We start from the raw sequence: 25,636 nt of genomic DNA on the forward strand, positions 1-25,636 counted from the left end.
TGCGTCAAGCTGACAGCCCCCACCCCCCCTCCGAGCTGGAGGTGTTGATTTCGCGCATGCGTCAAACTCCAGCCACCTCGAGGGGGAGGTATTGATTTCGCGCATGCGTCGAACGGGAAGCTCCAGCCGAGCTGCTGGTTTCACGCATGCGTAGTCCTTGCCAGGTTCAGTGTCGCGCCTGCGCAGTACACCCAGCTTCCATCCTCCCGGATAAGCCACGTCTCTGATCCGCAGGGAAGATCCTGCGACTTCTGTCCCGGGCCGCTGTTGACAGGATGGTGCGCCCGCCATCGCGTTGTGTTCTTCAGTCGGCAGCTCCGTTGCTCGGGCTGGTCTGACCGTCCTTCAGCGACAGGCGGAGACCGGAGACCGGAGGCCGGTGACCACCTTCCCCTGGGGATCGCCGCCGCCGCAGGCCGCCGAGCCATGGCCGTCCCCGCCAACAGCCTCCGCGTCAGCGACATCCACGACACGGCGTCGCTCTTCGAGCGCTACAGCACCGAGGAGATCCGGCAGGTGGAGCGGCGGGTCCGTGCCGAGATCGAGCAGAAGAAGGAGGAGCTGCGCCAGATGGTGGGCGAGAGGTACCGGGACCTGATCGAGGCGGCCGACACCATCACCGACATGCGGCTGTGCGCCGAGAAGGTGGTGTCCTCGGTGCAGGAGATGTTCGACTACTGCACCCGGATCAAGCCGTGTGCCGCCGGCAGAGCCGCTGCTCTCTCCTCCCGGAGCAACCAGGTAAGTGCCGGCTGGGGTCCAGCTTCCGCCGAGTGCCGGCATCAAGGGTCGCTCCTGTTGCACTGCGCCTTTCACTGTAGGTTGCTTTCCTGTTGGGATTTCGCCTTCTCTGTCTAATCTTTGAGATGGAAGTGTCCAACCGAAAGGAAAGACATCCCAAAGCGTTTTACAGTCAATGACATATATTTGAAATGTAGTCACTGTACTTTGGGAGACTCGCAAACTTCCCCAAAGAGCAACGGGATAAAGACCAGGTAATCGTTTATATGCTTTGTTATGTGGGATGTGGATATCGCTGGCAAGGCCAGCAGTTGTTACTTGTCCTAATTGCCCCCGAGGAGGATGGGGTGACTACCTTGCGGAACTGCTGCAGTTCTCCGGTTGGGTTTGCTGTGCTGGGATTTCATCTGAGAGAACTATGACAGATTTCCAAGTTAAGATGGTGTGCGAGTCGCAGGGGAATCTGCAGGTGGTGCTTTCCCTCGTCCTTCATTTTCAAGGCAGTGTGGGTTTGTAAGATTCTCGTAGAAGAGACTAAACAGATCCCTGTAGTGTGTTTTCTATATGACAAGTGAGGCATAAACGTTGGGTTGGATACTACGGAGAACTGCTCTGCCGTTTGAAATAATGCATGGGATCTTTTTATACCCACCAGAGACAGAAGACAGTCTTAGTTCATTGTCTCATCTGATATGTGCCATCTCTGATAGTGCAACACACCTTCAGTACTGCACTGCAGTGGCTGTACTGTCTCTGGAGAATTCGGAGGCAAGAATTTTATCAACTGAGCTTGTGGCTAATAGGAATTTAACCTGTGCCTCCAGAGGATATTACTATTTGAATGCATCTCCATAGACCACTTGGGCTTTTTCACTTTGAGCAGTATTTCATGTTTATCATTTTTCATTTTGTCTTTTTGATATTGTTTACAGTTCCATACAAGTTTACATTGTTATGGTACCTATTTATAAAAATGGAAAGTATTTCCAGGTGTTGAACCGAACACAAAACTACTTCCAACAATGGTAGTTAAATTAGGAGAAGTGACCTTGTGTGTGGCCAACAAGGGTTACTTCTGAGGAAGCTTTTGAAAGGGTAAATCATGCCAATGGTTTAGACATAGGAGTTAGTCGGATTAAGAATGTTCCCAGGTGAAAGTGAAAATGGAAAACCGAGCAGTATTATGTGTTTGAGTTGATGTTGAGTGACTCCTTAAGTTACGGCAAAGTTGATCATACAGGTATTGTTGTGGCAGAGGTGTGTAATTTCTGAAGAGGGAAAAGGGAATCTTTTCAATCGTGATTCAGTCCTGACCTTGGTCACTGTCTGCATGGAGTCTGCACATTCCACCGTGTGCTCCGGTTTCCTCCTGCATGGGTTAATTGGCCACTGTAAATTGTGCTAAGTCAGTGGTAGAATCTGGGGGGAGTTGATGACACTGTGGGAGGAATTTTTTTTTAAAAAAAATAGGATTAATGTAACTGGAATGCTCTGTCTGGATGGCACGCAAACAGAAGCTTTTCAGTGTATCTCAGTACATGTGACAATAATAGACCAGTTTCAAATGGGTGGTCAGTGGTTGGCATGGACTCGATGGGCTGAAATATCTATTTCCGTGCAGTAACTCTCTGACTCTTGAGTTTGGGTTTAGGAAGGGAATTACTGAATACTTCATATATGGTGGAAGGAATAAGGATACTAAGAAACCACTATTAAAGGAACAGAGATTTTCCTAAAAAAGGTTAAAATTTAGGAGGTTGAGAGGATGGAGGAGCTGAACACAAGGATACTGATTTTAAATTTGGTGTGTTCATGGATGTTGTACCTGATCAGACATTGCCAGCAGCACTTTGGGTAAAAAGAAGTTTACGTACAGGTTGTTGAAAGGTGAACTGACTGAGCGACCCTAATAGTTGAGACTGGATATAATAGAGACATAGTTGAGAGCTTTGGAAGTAGGTAGCATGAGTTTGGTACAGAGGTGAGTGATGAAAGTGACTTGCGTAGTCTGATAGAGGTTATGAGATAGGAAGCTTGCACCATACAGTTGTAGAATTCAGAGCTAAGAATAACAATGGAGCTTATTGCAATTCAAAGGAGGGAAAGTTTGTGGACAACTATCAGGTTGGGGTCCATCTTGCATCAATATTGTATTTGGTTTGTTGTTAATTTGTGAAATTCTTCATCATTGTTCAATACAGTTAGGATTGCTCTGCAGACGGGGAGGTAGTGGACTTGACAACCAAGATGTTCATTTTATAGCAGGTGTTTAACAGGGTGACATTAGTTTTGCAGTATTAAATTGAAGAAATTTCTGGATTTGGGACAGAACTGACGCAGGATAACAGCAGGTAGCTGAGGTTAAGAGATGGATTCTTTGGCCACCAGGAAAGCAGGTAGATCCAAGCAAAAGTAAAAACAGGAAATGTTTGTGATACACAGGTCAGTTTGTATCTGGAATGTTTAAAAAAGGTTATCGTTATCCTGGAAACTTGACCTTCAGATTATTACATGTGTACCAATAACATGCTATGGAGATGCTGATTTTTTTTTCTCCACAATTTCTGCTTCAGGTTCAGCAGCAGTCCCAGGAGAAATTCTACAGTATGGCAGTGCAGATTAAACTCCTTCTGAACATGCCAGAGAAGATTTGGAGTGCCTTAGAATCATCACATTATCTCTATGCTACTCAGATGTACTTGCTATGCTGCCACATTCATAGCATCCTCCAATTGGACTCCTCAGGTTCCCATTACAGTCCTGTCCTGGCACGTTTTCCCATCCTTGTACGACAAGTAGCGGCAGCAGGCCATTTCAGGTTAGCTGGTCATGTACCACTGGCGCAAAGTGTACTATTTTATTCTAATTTGTTTTGAGATCATTCACTGAAAATATTTTAATTTTACTGTGAAATTGCGACCATCTTGAGAAAATTGTTTCAATTCAGATTTATTAGCTTGGGTGGAGTGAGGGGAAAAGTCAGTGGTTTTGAAATTAGACCTAATGGTTGAGTGTGTGGAAACAAAAAGGTGTTTACTATTGCAGAAGTAGAGAAGACTGGGCTTTTGAATGGATCATGAATTTGTTAAAATAATGTTTGAAGCATCCTAACCAATAGAGTTACACAAAACATGGATTTGAAAAACATTCCACTGACTGAGCACTGAGTAAATGCATTAATAGGGAACACTGAGGAGGAGGCTGTTGCTTTATTATTACACGTACAAATGGAAGAAGCATTTTACATGTTGGTACCTATTGTGTAGTTTCTCTAATTGTCTTACATGTGATGGTTTGTCTTTCATCATTAAATGGATATTAATTCATGGATTCTGAGAATTAGTTTTCTTAGGAACTAGGAGACTTGCATTTGTTTTCATGGTCTCTTATACACAGTGGGCTAGATCCCCTTGCTGACTAGGTGGAAAACAGTTGCTTAAAAATAAAACATCCAATTCCATTTCCATTGGTTTCAGAGGAATTGAAGGTCAGGCTCTTTTTTTTAATGGGTCACTGATCTGTGTTGTCATTTTTACCTTTGTTTCAAATGTAGTAATCTGATGAGGGTTGGATAGTTTCAACTAAAGAGAGAGTGGTATCTATGTGGGGAGGTAAATGTGCAATATGCCACCATAGTTCTCAACCAAACCTGTAGCAATGAAGATACTGTAGTAGGGGAGAGGGTGGGCGAAGGATGTGTAGAACAAAGGGAGTGTTTATGATAGGATGAGTTGAAATGGCTTAATTATTGTAATTATCAGCACATTAAGCTCCTGAGTCTGTGTAATGAGTTGAAAATGATAAGGTACTACGAGGCTAGTCTTAACAAGCTGAAGAGGAAAAACTGAGCCAATGTGATTAAAAGAAACCCACAGAAATGGAAACTACTGGAAAAATTAAGCAGGTAGTGCAGTGTCTATGGAAAGAGAGAGGTAATGTTTCAAATGAGGGATCTTTCTTCAGATCTGAGAGAAAGAAATAAGTTAGTCTGGGTAGCAGCAAAATGTGGGTGAAACGGGGGGAATTTCTCTGGAGTGAAGACTTGCGGCATCACCTGTACTCAGTCTGCATGAATGACCCAGGTCTGGTGGCATAAGACTTGGGCTGTGTACTATGTTGCTAATGTGGTCTCAGTAAACTAGGACATGTCCAGCGTGCCAGACTATTGAGAGGAGAAGAAATGGCAAGCAGAAATGTATATTATAAATGTATAATGTAAATGGGGAAGGAAAAGCATGTTATCTAAAGTTAGAGGATTTGACATTAAGTCTGGAAGCCTCTAACACACCTTTCAAGTTTTCTCTTTTGAATAATTAATGGAATGCAAAACATGGGCAACAGGTTCCCCAAGTGAGGTGTTCTTTTTTACCTTGTCTTACAGTCAAACATCATGCTTGGTATCCTTTTCAGGATAACATCAAAAAGCTGTACAAATGAGGTTCACATGGCTAGATTGTAATTTTAGAGTTTTTTTTTAGGGGTTTATGAAAATAGCCAATCAGAGATTCATGGATATTGCCTTGAATTAACTAGCTTAATATCTTACAAAAAAAGTGTACAACTTTGCCATTTTGTTTCTTTATGTCATAACGTTGCTCAAAACTAATCAGAATTAAATAATTTGATTTTAGGTGATCAAATCTGATGGGATTTTAAAGATGGGTAAAAGATGTCCTTTATTTTGGAGAGCACATGGAATTATAAATCTCAGTTCTAACAAAATTACTAACTCATGCTTGGCTTATGAACTAGGTTTCTGCAGAGTTGGGTTTGGTTTAATACACTACCTGATTTTCTGGCATCCTGAGAGTCAAGACTGTCGGTGGCTTTATGAATGAAAAGAACCCAATGCACATAGGAAGTTTGCTGCCAAAAGACATAACCTTTCTAAACAGTACTAGATCATAGGATACATTGTGCTGTACATTTATGATCTTTTCATCTTTATATTAAGAAAATACTGTTTAATAATTACATCTCTATTCCTTCAACCATACTTGGTGTCCATTGGGTGAGGGTTTTCTCTCTCCTACTCATCCATAATACACTCGGGCTATGTAATCCACTGAATACTGTACACAAATCTATTTGTTGTTCTACTCCTTCTCCAACCCACCCCCCCGCCCCCGAAAAAATACAATGACCCATTCTCATTTTCATGTGCTGTTTCAGTAGCTGCTTGTTTTCACAAAAGATTGTCCAGAAGAGGAGAATTAGGCCATTCAGCCCTTTGAGCCTGCTCTGCCGTTCAGCAAGATTATGGCTGATCTGTCAAAGTTGATCCACGCTCTGTAATAAATCAGACAACAGCAGAACCAAGGAATGTACAAAAAGTTCTTTATTGTTTCATGCTAGCGGGAGTGGGGGTACATGGAGGAGCAAACGGTCAGTGCTGCTCTTCCCTGCATGTGGCCTGACTCAAGGAATACAGGTGCTAACAAACTTAAATACATTGTTCTCCGGTGGGTGTCCACCTACTCTCAGGCATACCCATATTTGGGTATGCTTGACCAGCTCACGCTACCATTGGTCAAGCCGAGGCTGCTGTGTGCAGCCAGACAGGTTGACACATCTTTCACGGTTAATCTCAAAGAAGCCTGTTCTTTTGGCCTTGATGGACAGCAACTCCTTACAAGACCAGGTGGCTCAAGCTGTTTACCAGTAGAGAGAGAGAGAGTAACCCTTTATTCACCAGAGCTCCCTTCCCATTGTCTTCTACAGATCTTCTACCTCATTCACCATTTTGCTGCACTATCCTCATACCCCTTGATTCCTTAGATGTCCAGAAATCTATTGTTCATTGTTTTGAATACAGTGACTGAGCCTCCACCAGGGTAGGGAATTCCAATGATTTGGCACCCTTCGACTGAATAAATTTTTTTCATCTAGTTCTATGTGGTCTTTCCTTGACTTTGAGACTGTGACTCCTAGTTCTTGACTCCTTGGGTAGGGGAAATATCCTTTCTGTATCTGCCCTTCAAACCCTTTAAGAGTTTTGCACATTTCAGTAAGGTCATCTCTCATTCTTGGAAACTCTCGTGAATAGAGGTGGAGTCTATTCAGTATCTACCCATGTGACAGACCCACCAAGTGGAACTGGTGAATATTTGCTGCACTCCACCCAGCAAATATGCCTGGTTTTGGTTAAGGACAACAAAATTGTATAATGAAGACATCAACACAGAACACAAGTTACAATTTTTTTTGCCCACTTTTAGAATTTGTTCTTAACTCTAAAACAAAAGCATGTCCAATTTAAAGATCAAATCTCTCTGGCATCTTTTGTTGTCACACAAGCTATCATCATTTGAGAGTTATTTCTCTTTACAAGTTCTCTCATCTTTGTATATAAAGTGCATAACAGGTTTCTGATTTGGTGCAGTTTTAGAATGAATGCAATATTTTTGGTAGGAAATGGCAGGCGATTTTGCATTTCTGACAGTGGAGTTGACATAGAACAACTGAACTGATGTTGGCAGAAGGCAGGTGTATGTTGCACAAATGGACATTGAGACTGCTAATAAATAGTGGATGCAGAATTAAACTTCCTTTTTAATACATGGTCAGCAATGAGCAATGTCTTCAAGTTTTATATGTACCATTTTACTGGATATTAGTCGTATTGGATATCATCATGACCTTTAGTATAAGAATGGAAAATCAAAATATTTGTTTTTATGAAGGTTTCTGAGTTATTAATTGCATGAGATAAAGCTTTATTTTGTTCTAGAATGGAAAGAATATAGTTTCTTCAGTGTGCCTGTTTTTTTTTTGTAGATCATCCATTTTGCAGGAAAGTAAAACACTTCTTAAGGGCCGTGCTGTATCGGACCAAGCTATTGCAGAGGCTCTCTGTTCCATTATCCTACTGGAAGACAGTTCTCCACGCCAAGCTCTCACTGATTTTCTTCTAGCTAGGAAATCAGCAATTCAGCAGTTACTGAACCAACCCCACCATGGTGAGTACCAGTGTTGGTCCCATTTCTGTAGACTGTTTGATTCTAGTCTTTGGATAGATGAAAAAGTGTTGGTTTTTATGACCAGTTACTGGGGTTGATGCCGATGGATTGAGAGTTCTGTTTTACCTTTTTTAAATGGTCGCTTCGAGGAATGGAAGGTTAAATCACATTTTGAGCTTTGTAGAACTTTATTATTGTTACTTTTTAGGAGCTGGTATCAAGGCACAGGTGTGTTCTTTGGTTGAACTGCTAGCCACTACGATGTATCAGGCTCAAGCTGTGTTTTATACCCCAAGTCAAGGAAAAACACCAGATTCTACACTAACCTGTGGCCTTCTCTTTACTACCTTAGAATCCATCACAAGTGAGTCCCCAACAGGTATGTATGAGTCTTTCAGTTTCAGTTACGATTGTCTTCAGACGTGTATTATGTTTATAAAGAGATCTTACCCTTTTGTTTCCTTCTGAATCTAGATTATTGGGCAATGAAAAAAAAAATAAATGAAATTAACTCCGAATGAGATATGGTGTCTAGCCCTGTTTTGTAGGATCCCATACTATTTACCTTTTTGTAAATAACATAGAAGAATCCTTATTTCAATGCAAAATTTTCTCAATATGCTTGTTTGGAAGTAATATCTGTGCTATACAATATCAGACCAAGTTATTGCAGAGGTAACAATTAATTAACTTCTCCGAAGAATTAGTGGTAACTATAATATCGTGTGTAATATTAAACCATGTGGACCAGGTTGGATCATGATCTGGGGTTAAATTAATTGATCTTCACTGAAACGGTGAATGTAGGGAGGAGATAAGTGGTGCCTGAGAAGGGGAAAAATATCCTTGGTTGCTCCTAATAACCATCTGTTGACTTGTTGAAAAAAAAGTTTGTGCAGTGTTTTTTCTGTCCCTGGATCTTCACACAAAGACTGACTACTAGGCCAAGTACAAAAGGAACACCAGTACCAATGGATGGGCATTACTACCTGCATGAGTTTGCACACAAGTCAGCAGCAGAATGTGAGGTGATTGCCCACGCAATGTTGGGGAAAGGTCCACTGCTTAATGACAGTATCAAGTTTTTGAAAATCTTATGTGTGTAAAAACTTGGGTTTAAACTATCATTGTCAGTGATTTAAAAACAAAATCACCAGCATGCGTATTTTAAAATATCAATGAGAATTTGATGCATGTACTGTCTGTGCACAGGCAACTAAACATATCTTTGATTAATCTGTGCAGAAAAAGGAATCACTGTGTTAAAAGAAGAGGTGAAATCTGAGAGTTGGTTCAAGTATTTACCACCTTCCATTGTGAATTTTCAGCCATCTCTGAGGACCCTTGCTCATCCAATAAGCCATGATTATTTGAGAGACACTCTTCAGCAATGGATCAACATGTAAGAAAGTGGGTTTTTATTCATGCTTTGTTGAACTCTGTGAAGAGTAGAAATTGTTATCATTAATATAAATTGCTTTCAGATGGCCTGCCAATATTGCCTTTGAAATCACATGCCCTTAGTTTTCTTCAAGTCTACGAGTGAGAGCATTCAGCTATTTTTACTGCCTTCTCTCTGTTAACTACCTATATGAATCTCAGAAGCTTTTTTTCCAGGTGGAGTGAATATCTTTTTAAGATTAAGGAGTGCTGAATCAACACTTGGAATAATGATGTTAATGCAGTCATGCAGAAGTGGTTGAGGGAAGGGCAGGACTGATGGTGTAATATTCAGCTTCAGATGTGACGGAAATGGAAAAGAGGGAGAGTCACACTATTGATTTGGGAGAACCTCATGGCAGTACTTGGAGAGGATATCCTGGAGGGACTGTCAAATGGGGCATGAGAAGAACTTAGGAATAAGAGAGGGGTGGTCACTTTGCTGAGGTCATGCAACAGGCCTCCCAATAGGAGTTAGAGGAACAGATATGCAAGCAAATCGCAGAAAGGTACAAAACAAAATGTGGGGGATCTTTATCTTTCTCAATATTGACAGGGGATTACCTTAGTGCAAGGGGCTTAGATGGGGTGGAATTTGTTAGTGCATCCCAGAAAGTTTTCTTTTAAGACAGTATGTTGAGAGTCCTACTGGAGTCAGGGCATTACTCAACCTTAGGAAATGAAACTGGTGGAGGTTGGAAGTGTCAGTAGAAGAACACTTTGGGAACAGTTATAATTCTGTAAGTTTCAAGGTAGGTATTGAAAGGGATAAGGTTGCTCCCCAAGTTAAGGTCTTGAATTAGGGTAAGGTTGATTTCAATAGCATAAGAGAGGACTGGGTGACAGTAGATCGGGAGCAGATGCTTCTAGGTAAAATGGCAGCTGTCGACTGAGAGTCTTTTAAAAGAGAGCCAGTAAGAGTTCAGTGCCAGCATGTTCCTGTAAGGGTGAAAAGCAGAGGTGGTAAGATTAGGGAGTATTGGATGACAAAGGATATTGATCAGGAAAAAGAAGGAAACGTATGGCAGGTATAGCCAACTGGGATTGAGTGAGTCTTTTGAGGAATACAGTGTGTAGGAGAGAACTTGGGAAAGAAATTAGAAAGGCACAAAGGGGCTGTGAAATATCCTTGGCAGGTAAGATTAAGGAGAACCCCAAGACATTCTTTTAAGTATATCAGGAGCAAAAGAGTAGCCAGGAAAGAGTAGGTCTCCGTAGGGACTAAAAGGTAATCTAGATATGCAGCCAAGTGATCTGGCTGAGGTACTAAATGAATACTTCTCATCTGTATTCACCAAGAAGAGGAACATGGAAGCTAGTGAGTTTGGGGAGGGGTACTTGGATAATCTGGAGCAGGTCAGTATTAAGAAGGAAGTGTTAGATGTTATGGGACATACAAGGGTTGATAAATCCCAGGGCCGTTTGAGATCTATACCCGGTTGCTTTGGAACCAAGGGAGGAGATAGCTGGGAAAGTTTTGCATCTTCATTAACCATAGGTTGAGGTGCCAGAAGACTGGGGGACAGCTAATGTTATTCCATTATTTAAGGCGGACAGTGGGGATAAGCCAAGTAACTGACATAAGGCTCACCGTTCTGTAATGGTAGGGAAATTACTGGAGCGAATCTTAAGGGATAGGATTTATGTACATTTGGAAAGGCAGGGACGGATCAGGGATAGTCAGCATGCCTTTTTGCAGAGGAAATCCTGCATCACTGTATTGGTTGAGTCTTTGAAGGAGGTAACTAAGAAGATTGATGAAAGCAGGTTGGTAGACGTCTATGAGGACTTTAATAAGGCATTTGACAAGGTTCTGCATGATAGGCTGGTTCAAAAGGTTAAGGTACATGGGGTCCAAGCTGAGCTGGCTAATTGGATCCAAAATTGGCTTTGTGATAGGAAGCAGAGGGTTGTGGTGGAAGGTTGCTTTTATGATTGGAAGTCTGTGACCAGTGGTTTACCACAGGGGTCGGTGCTGGGACCTTTGTTGTTCGTGATGTACATTAGTGACTTGGATGTGAATGTAGGAGGTATGATTAGTTAGTTTAAGGGTGACATAAAAGTTGGTGGGGCTGAGGATAGCGAGGAAGGTCCTGCTACATACAGCAGGGTAGAGATAATTGGAAAGGTGGGTGGATCATTGGCAGATGGAATTTAATCCCAGCAAGTGTGAGGTGATGTATTTTGGGGAGTCAAATAGGGGTAGGATGTATACAGTAAATGGTAGGGAGTTAAGGAATGTTGATGAACAGAGGGAACTTGTGGTTCAAAGATCAGGGTGGTGAAGAAGGCATGTAGCATGTTTGCCTTCACAGGTCGGGGCATAGAATATAAAAGTTGGGATGTTATATTACCTTTGTATATGCTTCTGAGATTTGGGCTAACTATAGTGGGTTTCTCAAAGCACTGGAAAAATACTGTAAATACTTTGCAAAATTCTCCAAATGTGCCCTCTATTGAGACCCTAGTTACACTCCATTGGCTGTGATGGGCAGGCTACATTGTCGGCATACCTAAAACAGATACTCTCTTCCAAGTTCTCTCATTTGAGATTACTTGGCAGACAGTGGAATACATTCAAGGATGCGCTCAAAGTCTCCCTTGAAGAAGTGCAACATACCCACTGACTTGGAATCTTTTGTTGTGGAAATATACACTAAACTGTTACTTCTGTACATTTTTACTGTCTGAAAGCGATGATAATTTAGCTGCTTGCCTGTTTTATGGACCTAGGTAGCACCTATCCTTTTACTTGTTAGTAATATATTGGCACTACACCTGAGTGATATGTTTTGTATCTGCCATGTAGGTGTAGATGTATATTCTTTTTATCAGAAATTTTTCCCAAAGAGCCACTCATAGTCAAAGCCTGTATTTGCATCATTTTAGTCAAACTGGTAAAATGGAATGATGAATATTGGTATAACAATTTGATATTTAAGCTCTTTATGGCAAAAAGTGGTGCAAGAGGGGAGGTTAAACATATGAAAAGTGTGTGCCTTATGTAGAAATTTTTAATAAGATAGATTTACAAATATTGTGATTTGAATCTTAAGACTTTCACTTTTATTAAAGGTGTAAGGATGACATAAAAATGGGAATTGGGAATCTGCTGATCTATGTGAAAAGTCTGAAGGGTCTTGCTGGAATTCGAGATGCAGTGTGGGAACTCCTCACTAGCGAGTCGATATGTCAGAACTGGGAAACTGTTTGCTACCGACTCTTGGAGAAGCCTTTCTCCTTCTGGGAAGATTTCCTTCAGCAGCTCTTCCTTGACAGATTACAGGTAGAATACCTTCAATGTTTACCAAACAACTTTTATTACATTCACATTCAAACTGAATGATAATCTGTTGTAAATAATTCCTAAAACTTTTCAGTTTGCCTTTTCCCTTTTTCATTCTCCAAACACTAAGATCCTATCTTTATGAATGTTTAAATGTCTTTATCTGTGACCTGCAAAGGAATAAACTGCTCCCATTATGGCCTGTTGAGTGGGCGGGTTTCAGTAGCTCAAGCTGGGAGCACTAATGTTTGTTATAATTGCTAGTGTTTGAAAAATCAAATCTAGAATTTTGTTCTGTTTACTACTTGCAATTCCAGTAATGTAATACTACATAAAAAGACACATGGTATTTACTTCATCAGATAATTTGAGAATATCTGCAGAATGTGATGGAACAAATTGGCACAAGAGTGAGCCATCATCTTTGGCCCTGGCAAATGACTCCATTATCTTGGTGACATATTTGACGTCAAGCTGGACTTCCTATCTCATATCCTCCATCTTAATTTTAACATTGGCATCTGCTTCAGTCCATCTTTCTCTAAACCCCTAACTATCTTCTGGATGCAATGATTTCGATGTATTTTTGTCTAGCCTTGCATCCTTCTATAAAACTCAGCCCATTTATGTCTCTACCAGCTATTCAATTTTAAAATTATTTTCCTTGTGTTAGAGTATCCAGGGCCTTGCTTCTTCCTGTCTCTGTAACCTCCTGTGTTGTAACTCTGGCTGCACTCCTGCTTCCATGGTCCCAGTGCCTCTCATGCTGCTGTTTAAAATACTTCTATCTCAAAATGAGAGCTGAGCCATCCACCTCTAAGTCCCATGATCTGGAATTCTCTGAATAAACTTGTCTCTCCCTTACCTTCTCCCCAATTTTTAAAACTCATTAGATTTGGTTGAGTTTTTGGGCATGCCTGCTTGTTTATCTTATGCCTTTGTAAAGAGGGATTTTTTTTTGTTAAGAGTCCCTGTATTAATCTGGATTATTGTTTTTGGTAAGACCAGAAGTCAAAGAAATAGTATTTCTTTTTAATACAATTATCATGTAGTTAGAGAATATCAAAGGAAGAATGTTTTGGGCAATTGGAAAATTTTGTTCTACAGGACACATTACATGAAAAATTGTCTTCTTTCTAGGCACTGACAAAAGAAGGTGTGGAATCCATCTCGAACAGTTCCAAACAGCTGTTGATTTCAGCTCTACAGGAGCTTCAGGCCAAGAACAGCAGCACTGCTCCCAATAAACCTGTTGAGTTTGAATACAATGTTGCTGCATATCTTTGGTCAGAGAGCAATAATGATCTTTTACCAGATACTGCTTGGGTCAGTGTTACAAATCGTAGTCACTTTGTTAAGAGTGGACTTTCCATGAAGGCTCAAGCTCTCACACTTTGTGTTCAAAGTTTCTGTTCAGCACTTGATTCCAAATTAAAACTTAAACTGGATGATTTAGTAATGTACCTTCCACCAGCTACTTCCACTGCAAAGGACAATGTAAATGACTACTCATCCTCACAACTACAGAACTCTGCATTTGACAGGTATGCTGATACAGCTAAGGTGGAAGAGATGCTACAGACACAGTGTCTTGCTTGTGTGCAGTACATTCTGAACTGTGTGAGAGCAGAACTTAAAATGGCAGAAGAGAGGCTGCAAAACTGCACTTGCTCTCCCAATGATTGTAATCTGAATGCCATCCTTTTTATGGCACGATTGTGTCAGTCCATAGGAGAACTCTGCCCTCATCTCAAGCAATGCATTTTGGGCAAGTCAGGTAGTAATGATCTTGTGTGTGAGCTCCGTCCTGTCAAGAAGCTGGGCAAGGGGAAGCTGCAAGAAGTGAAGCCAGCACAGGCTAAGTGGCAGGAAATAAAAGATCAACTGTTGCAACAAAGCACGAGTGCTTACAGAATTTGGAATGTTGCCATATCAAAGGTCAGTGTCTACTTTTACCTGATATTTGTTTGTTTATAGGTGAATTTTACAATGCATTGATATTAGAGAATTTTTACAAAGCAACTCTATAGATTCAAATTTTCATACCTGTGCGTTTTTTTAAAAAAAAAGTGTAATCTAAGTTTAGAAATACTGGTACCCACAAATTTGGTGGTCAGTTACTTGACTTTTTTTGCACTTTTGGAAAGCATGTTTGTCCTGAAGTGTGTTCAGTTCAGTCACATTTCTTTGCTCCTCCAGTGCTGTGCTATTTAAATGATAACTTATGATTTCAGATCAGTCTTGTGCAATTAATTTTAAACTCCGTCCTGTGTTCTTCTGGGCTATCCCTAATTTTAAATAGGTTGTGGGATTCAGGATTAAAATTGTGCTTAAGAGTGGCTACATTGCAGTACTGTAGGGAACTAAAACATTTCTACCTTTTATTGCTTCACTCCTCTGAGACTGTATCTTTAGATCAGGTTTCGGCTTGAACTTTGCGATCATTGGTGAAATAGTACCATGTTGCCAACTTTTCACAAAGCTGCCAAAAAGGTCAATAGATGTTGGTCGCATGTATTCTTGACATTAGTTGCGCACAACCATCAGCTATGGGAGATCTTTGGCATCCAGCAAGAGTGATGATCGTCAAGTAGGCTCAGCCAATTGGATCGAAGAATCTACCATTTACCAAACTAGGAAGTAAAATGTTCCAATATTTAAACTAACTTTATAAATATTAAAGAGAGCAAAATAAAGATGGAGAGATTCACATGAGGTTAAGGTGAAGCTGTGTAATTTGAAATAATTGGAGGAAATGGATTCCACACAATTTTGTTTAATGGCCTGAGCTGTTGTAAAGCAGGAATTTTGGCTTCTTAATGCACTTAAAATCTCAGTAACAACAAAGTTTTAAGATAACATTCATCTTGAATGATTTTTTTATACACATGGTTACAAATGAAACTAACAGAAATAAGAGATATTTGTTCTGTTAGAACAATTCCACCTCTTCCTGCTTGTTATCAAAATCCAGTAGGATACACAATTGATTCTAGTTAGAGATTCCCCTAATGTGCTTTTCACAGCAAGGAGTATTTTATAAACCCTTGCAAACTAGTCAGTTCTGTATCTTGAACATGGTGATTTTGTTACTCTGACTTTATAAATAGCAAAAAAAAAAGAATGCTGGAAGAACTCAAACAGCATCTGTGGAGACAAAAGGTGGAAGGTGATGTTTCAGGTCAAGACCATGCATCAGGACTTGGAGAGTAGAGGAAAGATGCCAGTACACGGGGAGAATAGAGGCTAATAGGTGATAGGTCGATGGAACAGGTGGGGGGAAGGGGAAGGGAGTAGGGAGTGGTGAACAAAGGGAGAAGAAAACTAGCTTGATGGGTGAGCGTGTGTGTGGGAGAAACTAAGTGTGTGTGTTACCTGACATTGGAAAATTGAGTATTCATACCATTGGGTTCTGAGCTATCTAAGTGGAATATTGGCAGTTTTGATGAACTCTGACTATAGACTGTCTGTAGTGCAGGTGGGCAGACACAGTAGTGTAGCGGTTAGCGTAACGATATTACAGTGCCAGCAACCTGGGTTCAATTCCGTCTGCTGTCTGGAAGGAGTTTGTACGTTCTCCCCGTGTCTGGGTGGGTTTCTGCCGGGTGCTCCGGTTTCCTCCCACATTCCAAAGACGTATGGGTTAGGAAGTTGTGGGCATGCTATGTTGGCACTGGAAGTGTGGCGACACTTGTGGGTTTCCCCCAGAACACTCTACATAACAGATGTATTTCACTGTGTGTTTTGGTGTACATGTGACTGATAAAGATGTCTTATCTCTTCAGATGTATCAGTTTAAATACCCATGTTTAACAATCTGCAGTCCTTGCGTGCAATTGGTCTGATAAATTGTACTTATTTTGCTCTGTTATCCCCAGTCTCTCTCCAATTCTTTCTGCTTTTTCAATTCTACATTCCCCAACCCCAGTTCTCATCCCATTCATCCTACAGACCTCTGATCATGTGACCAATTACTAGCCACTGTTAACTTAAATCGTGCAGTATTGATCAGCCTCGTCTTTGTTTGCAATCTTTTTAAGTGACAAACAGACAATTGATTATGTTAATGGCTGCTGCAAGGAATGCAAAAACTGGCAGCTTTAACAAATAGCTACCTGCATCTTGTTTTGGTTCTGCAGCATCTCAGGTAATTATGAAAAACAAAGATTCCAATTGGATTTCACAGAAACACCAGCACGTGCATGGTTTTGCATATTAGCTATACAGTTCTTTTAACATTTGACTTTCTTGGTCAAACTCCCCTTCATGCCTTTGATTATGTTTTACCATTTGATCTAGAAATATCAAAAATGATTTGTTTGATACTACAATGCCTAATGTGCTAATAGAAAGGTATGGGTGATACAAGATATTTTACAATTTATGTGTAACTGAAAATGACTTATTTCTGCTCAAGCTCACCGGATGTGAAAGTGTTCAGTCCAGAACAGAGCATCAGGTACCAATAAAACAAAATGCTACATTACAAGGTTATTAAAGACCATGTAGGTAGATTAATTGGACAGAAGAGCTCCAACAAAAGGAGATTTGATTGATTTTGGCTCAAGCTGCACAATATTTGCAAAGTGTATTATGGCTGTGAGTGGATACCTTTTCAATTAGCTATTGAATAAATCCACATGTTGTAATAAGTGGACATTCTCCTGACGTTGTTAGCTGTTGTGGTTCAAGAAGGTAGCTTACTGACATTCATGGGTAATTAGGTGTTGAGTTTTAAATTCCTACCTTGCCAAGGAAGCACACATCTTGTACATGGATAATTAAATAACAATTGGCACTTATAACTGGTGTTTTTGTTAAACGTGATTAGAATTTTTGTATTTTTTTTAAATTAACTGAGATACCACTGTATAGGATTCGATGCATTTTGGGAAACTTCAAGATTGTAGATTTAAGTAACCTTAAATGGTGCTGTTCGAGTCGTGCCCTGATTTGCTATTTTGCTGAAATTCTGGGTTCCACAATATTGGATCTCTACACAAATTTTGGTTTGGGCTGAGAGTGCTGAGTGCTGTCTTATTCACTCCCTCACACAGACACTCTGTTCTGGATGCACAGACTGGAAAGGAGAGGTGGTGGGGTAAGGGGATGAGCACATGGAATAATTGGTATACAGGGAGTCTGGGCCAGAAATTGTCAGAAAGCAGGGAAAACATAGGATGTACTGGAAAGCCTGTGGAGTTTTCAGGGAGTTACCCTGGCCCACCAGAGCGGGTGGCCTGGGAAACCTGCTCTAATGGCTGGATTGGGCCATATGTTGGTGCCATCCCTTCTCCAACCTGGGTCTGAGAGGGAATGAAGCAACACCATCTTCCCTTTCATGCCCACTGCATACCTCTTCCACATCTGGGCCGTCAATCCCAAGTGCCACCAAATTGCTCCCTGATCCTTGCTGAAAAATGATGGCCGACAGCTGAGGAGAACAGCAGCTGGTTGTCAACAAGAGTTGCAAGGCATCACCATTCTTAATGTCCATAACTTTTTTTTAGAAAGCAGTTTTGATGGAGTTTAAACTTTCTTCCCTCCCCTGCCCCCGAAGCAATACCTATATATTTCAGCAATACCTATATATTTCTGCAAATTTCCATATTCATAAAAAGTTGCGACTGCTCTCCTGCCATGTCTGGTACGCAGCCACAACCCTTTGATGTTATCAATATATGGGAAGCACATTAAAATGAGAAATTTCATATTGTGTTGTATGAACATGATTCATTGGAATTGTATTCTGAGAATGAAAATGGAAACATCTGTGCCATTCTACCTCTTTCCTCCTTCAAGATGTTCCTTAAAATCTTGTATTTCATCCAAGTTCAGTGTGAAATGCTTGATACATTTTATTGAGATAGCTTTAGATGTTTTGCTATGCTAAAGACACATTTGTAATAAATAAGTTGTTGTTGGTTCATGCAAATACTAGTCAGTTTATTTTTTTTTCAGTGATTTAATAGCCTCTTTATTATTTCTGATTTCTTTTTCTTTCAGGCTCTAGTTTCCCGTTTCACCCAAACATTGCACTCTCATACAGCTGGAGCTATCTTATCCACAGCCACCAGCTGGGATGAAATTGAAATTCAAGAGGAAACAGAAGCTGGGAATAGTGTGACATCCAAAATTCGTCTTCCTGTACAGGTTAGAAGGGTTATTTGTTCTTCTCATTCAAATATTTTTTCTTGCACAAGAAAAATCATGTACACAACCGATCACTGAAATCTTTATTAACAACTGATTAGTAGTTAAAACCCTCATTTATATTTTATGGTAGTTTTACCATTAAGATGGAAAATGTAGTAGTCAAATATTTAGGGGCTGCCCACTTTTCCCCTTCCATTTCCCTGGACTACCAGCGCCAATTTCTGCTCCTCCCTCCATACATATTGCACTAATTGAAGGGATGTTTGCTGTTATGAATGATTATATTCAAAATATTAAATTAAGTGGGATTGGTGGTGATGGTATTTTTTTTCTTTTATGCAAATTTTCTGCAGCTCATGTGCAGTGTCCATGTTCAACATTATTAGCACATCCAATCTCTTTTTTAAGACATTTTCCCTTGATAGAGGACAACTCATTTCAAATAAATGGTCACAAAATCCACATGTCCTAATTTGGGTCAGTGTTTTGGTGTTGTGGACATTGGTATGCTAATGGATGCAAAATAATGCATTTTAATTTAACATTCTTGTTAAATAAAAATTTGATTGTAACTATGCCCTGATTACATTGCTGCAGCTAAGCATAAATGTGTATATGAAACATTACTGGATTTCAACTAGCTGTAAAATTTTGTTCTTACCAGTGCAGAATACTTTTAGATTTCCCACCATCTATTTACATTGTATGTTACATAAGGAGCTGCAAAAAGGCTATGATCTGGGGTTATCTGGAAGCAGAGGATAGGCATTTCAGTCTCCAATACCAGATTTGGCCTTTAAACTGGCTCCTGCACCCCACCTGTGAGCCAGTCTTTGTGGGTCATTGGCCAATCATCAATAGCTTCCTAGAGTATTGTGGACCTCCCAGTCGTAATTACTGGGTTACAGTGACTTCCATGGAGCACTGACTAGATTTGCTCTGCTAACTGAGTTGTTTTAAATAACTTGCTCTACTCACCACCTTCCCAAGGAAGTTAGTGGCTATTAAACAACTATCATGTAGCTTTAATAACCTTTTAGCAGAATTTTCCAGTGCAATTGAATTGTGCATAATTTTTCTTGTAAAACTAAAACCATAACCTGCTGATATTATTTAAAGCTATTTTTGGCCCAGAATTTAAGATGAGTCCAAAGAGTAGCATAGGATGTGAACCATTGAATTGTTAATTGGCAGATAATTATTTGTCTATTCTTGGTGTATTATCTGCAGGAATTTGGGAGGGATGGGGGGAAAATGTTCAACAGATAAACTTCAATCCATGGTCTTCAAAAGATGTGTTATTTATAGCAAAGTACAACTGTTACTTGCTGCGGCCAGAATTTGTTGGGTTATTTCTGAGGTAATAAAAGCAGTGCTCATGGTAACGTGAAACCACAGATGGCTGTAATGTAATCTATCAGCATTAGACATGGAGAAGTCTTAAATCCTGACTCCACGTAATAGTGAATTGAAATGAAGATTGCATTAGCAATTACACCATTAGTGAACCCCCCCCCCCCACCGAATAATCAAGATCTACCAGAATAAATCCACAAGGTTTTCAGTTTATACTGATTTCCTTTTCTAGCTACTCTCCTGTCCTATCTGCAAAGGTTTGCTTTGGAAAAATGCAAAATTTATATCGTCAATGAATGCCACTGGTAATGCATTTAGACTACAAAATTTTTTTGAGGCTTTGGGATATCAGGAAGCATGTTATCACAAGTTAATTACAAATGAATAGTACAAATGAAATTGTAGCATTCAGCCAATAAAATATTTCAAGATTTTTGTCCAATAATTTGTTCATACTTTGTGTGAGGAGAATTTTCCTTAATACCAGCAATAGAATGAGTTATTTTGAACCCAAATATAATTTGAAGTACTATTCTAGATTTTTTTCCTTTACCCTTAATTGTCCTTTGCAATTTGTGGTAATTGATAAGTCTTGCTCATATTTTGACCCCAGATATTATGAATCAGCCATTTGGTTGGTTTCTGCACTGCCTCCAGCCCATGGATCCTCTTTCTCGGGAACCAGAAGTGGATGCAGTTGGCAAGCTGCAGTCTTTTAACTAGTGCACCGTGTGATTTACTATTACCTCCTCCAACTTGTATTGTTCTTCTTTGAGGTGTTTTCCATAGCTGTTTCGATACCATTTATTTATTTTTCAATACCATTTATACCATTTCAATACCATTTATATATTTTTATAGAATTGTGAAATATTTTACAGAACATGTGTACACATTTTGACTTATTTAATATGTGTAGGGAGTTTGACTGGTGGACTTTACACTGAAAGAACTGAACTAATATAACTGAAATGACAAGATTATTGACGTACCACAGATTCATTACAGCCTCTAAAGTTTGCTCAGCTTCCTCTTATTATCCACCTCTGCAACTTTTCTGAATCTGCTCCTTGAATTTCTTGTGTACATCATTTTATACTTATTTAAAATGTCCATTGTTTTGTTAAAATTCTGTTTAAAATAACTTGCAATGTTTTGAGCCACTGCCTACATTGTACCAACAACAAATCTGAGATTGTGATTCCAGGTAATTGACATGATCAACCTATTAGTGTGGTTTTTCCTTCTGCCAGATGTGCAAGAAGTGTGCCATCCACTCCACTTAACACTATATGCTTTACAATTTTTTTCTTCAAAAAAGCATAAAATTGTGAAATATTTTACAGAACATGTATATACATTTTGACTTATTTAATATGTGTAGGGAGTTTGACTGGTGGACTCTTCACTGAAAGAACTGAACTAATATAATTGAAACCACAAGGTTATTGAAGTGCCACAGATTCATTACAGCCTCTAAAGTTTGCTTCCTCTTATTATCTACCTCAGCAACTTTTCCGAATCTGCTCCTTGAATTGCAACAGCAGTACTCTCTGCTAAATAAAAAAACCTTTCCTTTTTGAAATAAAAAGTGAGTTGGAAAGTCTATTTCGGACAGTTATATTTTGAATATTTTCCATAGTTACCAGTGGTAATATTCCATATTTTATTCTGTTAACTGGCAATATTGGAAGTTATAAAAGAAAAATTATAAATTTATTTTCCGTTTGTACTTAAGTTTCCATGCAAGTTGGTGACATTAGAGTTCCTTTGGCCATTGCAGTTTTAATACTACATCTCTTGCTTGTTTAAAAAAAAAATTCAATTATTCCAGCACTTCATTTGTTTACACCTTTGTTTTTTTTTCCCTCCATAGCCTTCTTGGTATGTTCAGTCACTTCTCTTTAATTTATGCCAAGAAATAAACCGGGTTGGAGGTCATGCTCTTCCTAAGGTCACGCTTCAGGAGTTGCTGAAGTCCTGTTTGGATGAGGTGCTTTCTGGTTATGAAAGACTATGTTCCACAAATTCTGATAAGGTATGGATGTGTAAAACAAAAAGTCACCAGATCTTGTTTGGTGTTGCTCCAAAATATTGAAAGGAAGGGTCCATTCAAAACTTTGAATCACATTGATTAGCTACTAATTGTAAAAGTACCAAAGGTATCAAGGATTCTTTCAAAATGATGTGGAGCTTTTTATTTGTTGCATCTGTTAATTGCCTAGCTGAAGAAGTTGTACATCCACTGAGTCATTTAAGCTTGGTCACAATAACAGGCCTGATAGTATGAGCATTCACCCTTTCCTGCCATGGTAACTCAACTTGCAATATCTTCCATGTTTGGTTATTTAATGATGACATTTCTAATCCAAAAGCTACTGATATGTCATTATTCAAAGAAAATACAGAAATCAAGCATTCAGTGCAGTCCATTGCTAATTTGATCTCAGTGTGTGAAAGATTTGTGTGTGTAGTATGCATGAAGTCCTGTATTCCGAGTATTACTAACTTGCTGTTCAGTTGCTATACCCATGCACAAGAACAACATCTTTGTTGTGCCATTAAACTCAAAAGTATAAGACTGAAATTTAAAAAATGATTTTCTGCTGATGTGACGTGAGCTTCAAGGACATCAGCTCACTCGGAATTCTTGTTTAGTCATTATAACTGAAGTCAGAAGTGTTGCAGAAACTTTTTTTTTGGTGAAAATGGACTCTCTGTCTTAATTCCAGTAAAGCATTCGAAAAGCAGGAGATTACATAACAGCAGTTTAGTGCCTTTCTAGGCACCTGTTTCTGTTAATTGCTTTGAAACTCCATCCTCTTCTGCATCAAAGAGCAAATATAAAAGACTTTTACAGTGCCAAGTAATCACTCTTTGTTTGATTTGCTGAAGGATGAATGCAGTTTGGAAATTGCTAGTTCCTCATTGCATTGACAGACCTTGTTAGCTTTCCTTGCTCTTTCCAGTTGCAATCTGATCCTAAAGTATTTGAAGATGCTAAAGTCCACAGTGGACAGATAACCATGGTAGAGTATGGATTGAAGATTACTTTTGTTTTTTTTATATTTGTTTAATTCTCCTATGATGCTTGTATTCTGTTTTAGATCTATATAACTTCAATTTTTTTTGCCCTTTCTTGAGGGTTGGTAAGCAATATCACATTGTTAGAAGGATAAAATCTCTCCTGGTGGCCCTTCAGATTTAAATGTCTTTTTCCATGGGGAATTACTGAACTCTGCTATTTTCAACAACAACATGGTTGAGAGACTTTGATTAAGATCCAAACTATTTAAGGATCAAAAGTTTTTTTTTATATACATCAAAAACTTTCTTTGACATAAATGATAGCTTGCTGAACTAACTTTGGAGCATATTTGACAAACATGACTTCTGCCATTTTGTCTTGTTTCAGGTTGACTCTGCATTCCCTTTAACCCAGAACAGAGCTTTGCAGCTGCTTTTTGATCTTAGGTACCTCGGTTCAGTTTTAACAGCTAGGAATGATGAGGTGAAAAGCAGCCGGCACCAGCAAGACCCAAGGTACTGAACTTCTTTGGAAAAAGCCTGGATATTTTGTGCAAAAGCTCTTGGCATTTGAAGAGATGTAAGTAAAACATCTACCAAGACTGATATTCTTCTCTGCTTTTACTAATCTAGGGTTCAAAATGTGGTAGATACTTTGGAAAGCCACATTGATCCATTTGATTTGGATGTTTTCACTCCACATCTTAACAACAACCTGAGTAAGCTTTCTCAAAGGACTTCAGTAAGTAGAACAGCTACATCTGAATCAAATCTTTTGTGTTTTTCAGATTCAAACCTTGGTTGGATTTTTGGGCAAAGCCTTAGTGAAATGCAGTTGTTTAATGGATGAAAGGAAGGGGAAGTTGGTGGAAGTTAGTTTGGTCTGTACTTGGCTGGTCCCAAAATGATCATAGTGAATGTATAGATATATCAGGATGTGGGCTACCCTTCTGAAATACAGTATACTAATGTCGAGATAAAATGTACTGTGGCAGATAATAAATACACAAAGTAAGAAATGGGGAAAAATGTATAAATATTGCTTTAGCTCAATACAAGCTTTGCACTATAGTTAGCAATGCTGGTGATAAATATTGCCAAAGCCATTACTGTTTATAAGTCCCATTACTTAAATGAGTACAGGCTCTGTGGAGGATTTATGGAAAGCTTTTGTAAGCCTGTGTGCTGCTAGATATCAATGTAAAATAAACACATGTACTTCTGCCTCCTTACACTAATCAGTTTTGATTTACCATAATGTTGAAGCAAATCCGTTTTAAAAAAAAATCAGCTGCAGTCATCAGAATTAGCCTTATTTTAGTTCTGCTAATCATGCCATGGTGAAGTAAGACATCTGGAGCACAGCCTCCTATATCAACTCCTGCCCAATATATCATCCCCATTTATTCTGTCATAAATTTGTTTCCTGTCCTCCAGTGCCCAATACTTAAAACTAAATACCTCCTTCCTAAAAACGTTTTCATTGGCTGAAAGTGGGCTTAAAGACTTGTCTTCCTGTTGCTGAAAATCTAATCTCTTGCAACTGTATCAAATCATTGAAATGCAAAACCTTCCAAATCAGGGAAGGGCTGTAATGAACATGTTGAAATGATTTTGTGTCATAATATTTTAAAAGAAAATAGAGTTCTGCAGTGCACAATTTAAAGGGTTGGTTGATTTCAGAATGCTTCCCTTGCTCTGTTTTGAGTCTGACGACAAATTTGGTTCTGTCCTTTAGGTGCTTTTTGGGTTATTAACTGGCACAGAGAAACAATACACCAGCAGAAGTACGACATTTAACTCGCAAGAACCTCATAACATCTTGCCTTTGGCTTCCAGTCAGATCCGGTAAATGAGTCCTTATTGCATTTCCGTGGCAAGCTTGGAAGGGTTTAACTGTTGTAAAGTTATGTGCCTGCTTGTGGGTCCAACTTGAATTGTTAGATATTACCAAGCTATTCGGTATTTAAATGGGAAATAGTTAATATTGCATAGATCAAGTTTGCAATATAATGTTGTTTAGATAATAAAAAGTTTGAGTGTGGACACAGGACCTCCATCTTAGAGAATTGCTTGTAAGGTTTTATTTGAAGCTTTTGTGAAGCATGTTGTTAAAGATGGCAAAGGCAAAATCCTGGAAAGAGAAGAAATCTGAAATAATACCAGAGATGGTAGAAATACATTAAAAGCCCAGTTATCAGACAGGTGCTAGACTTAAATTTGTTTTTATTGGCTGAAAGTTGGCTTAAAGACTTGTTTTCACATTACTGAAAATCTAAAATCCTGCAACTGTCTAAAATCATAGAAATGCCAAAGCAGGTAAGGGCTGTAATGAACATACTGAAATGAAAATTGGTGGTGGTGTTGTTGATAATGGGGATAGTCTTGGGTTACTGAATGAGATTGATCAACTGATAAATTGAGCAGAGCAGTGGCAGATGGAATTTAATCCTGATGTGAGGTGATGAATTTTGGGAAGTCTATTAAGAGTAGGACATACACCATGAATGATAGGACCCTACAGAGTGTTGAGAAATTGGAGGGACCTTGGTGTATGTCCATGGATCCCTAAAGAGAACAGCACAGCTAGATAAGGTGTTGAAGAAGGCTTATGCTCTTCATTATGCAGGATATAGAATGTAAGAGTGTGGAGATCATGATACAATTTAAA

The 25,636-nt window shown here is 39.4% G+C and overlaps 1 protein-coding gene across 2 annotated transcripts in view; it reads left to right on the forward strand.

The window, feature by feature from the left end:
- The first annotated feature begins 80 nt into the window (after positions 1-80).
- The window catches only part of cog1 (component of oligomeric golgi complex 1), a 32,586-nt gene continuing 7,030 nt past the window's right edge, over positions 81-25,636 (forward strand). Inside the window, exons 1-12 of one of the 2 annotated variants that reach the window (XM_052033148.1) lie at positions 81-741; positions 3,315-3,559; positions 7,519-7,700; positions 7,909-8,079; positions 8,946-9,102; positions 12,216-12,426; positions 13,567-14,364; positions 18,433-18,579; positions 21,815-21,976; positions 23,354-23,481; positions 23,599-23,707; positions 24,704-24,813. In XM_052033148.1, the coding sequence (XP_051889108.1) occupies positions 427-741; positions 3,315-3,559; positions 7,519-7,700; positions 7,909-8,079; positions 8,946-9,102; positions 12,216-12,426; positions 13,567-14,364; positions 18,433-18,579; positions 21,815-21,976; positions 23,354-23,481; positions 23,599-23,707; positions 24,704-24,813 (2,735 nt within the window). In that variant the 5' untranslated portion in view covers positions 81-426. The remainder of the gene's footprint in view (positions 742-3,314; positions 3,560-7,518; positions 7,701-7,908; positions 8,080-8,945; positions 9,103-12,215; positions 12,427-13,566; positions 14,365-18,432; positions 18,580-21,814; positions 21,977-23,353; positions 23,482-23,598; positions 23,708-24,703; positions 24,814-25,636) is intronic. The other variant, XM_052033149.1, reaches the window with a different exon arrangement.

This window comes from Pristis pectinata, chromosome 18 (genome assembly GCF_009764475.1).
Source record: "Pristis pectinata isolate sPriPec2 chromosome 18, sPriPec2.1.pri, whole genome shotgun sequence".
NCBI lineage: Eukaryota > Metazoa > Chordata > Chondrichthyes > Rhinopristiformes > Pristidae > Pristis > Pristis pectinata.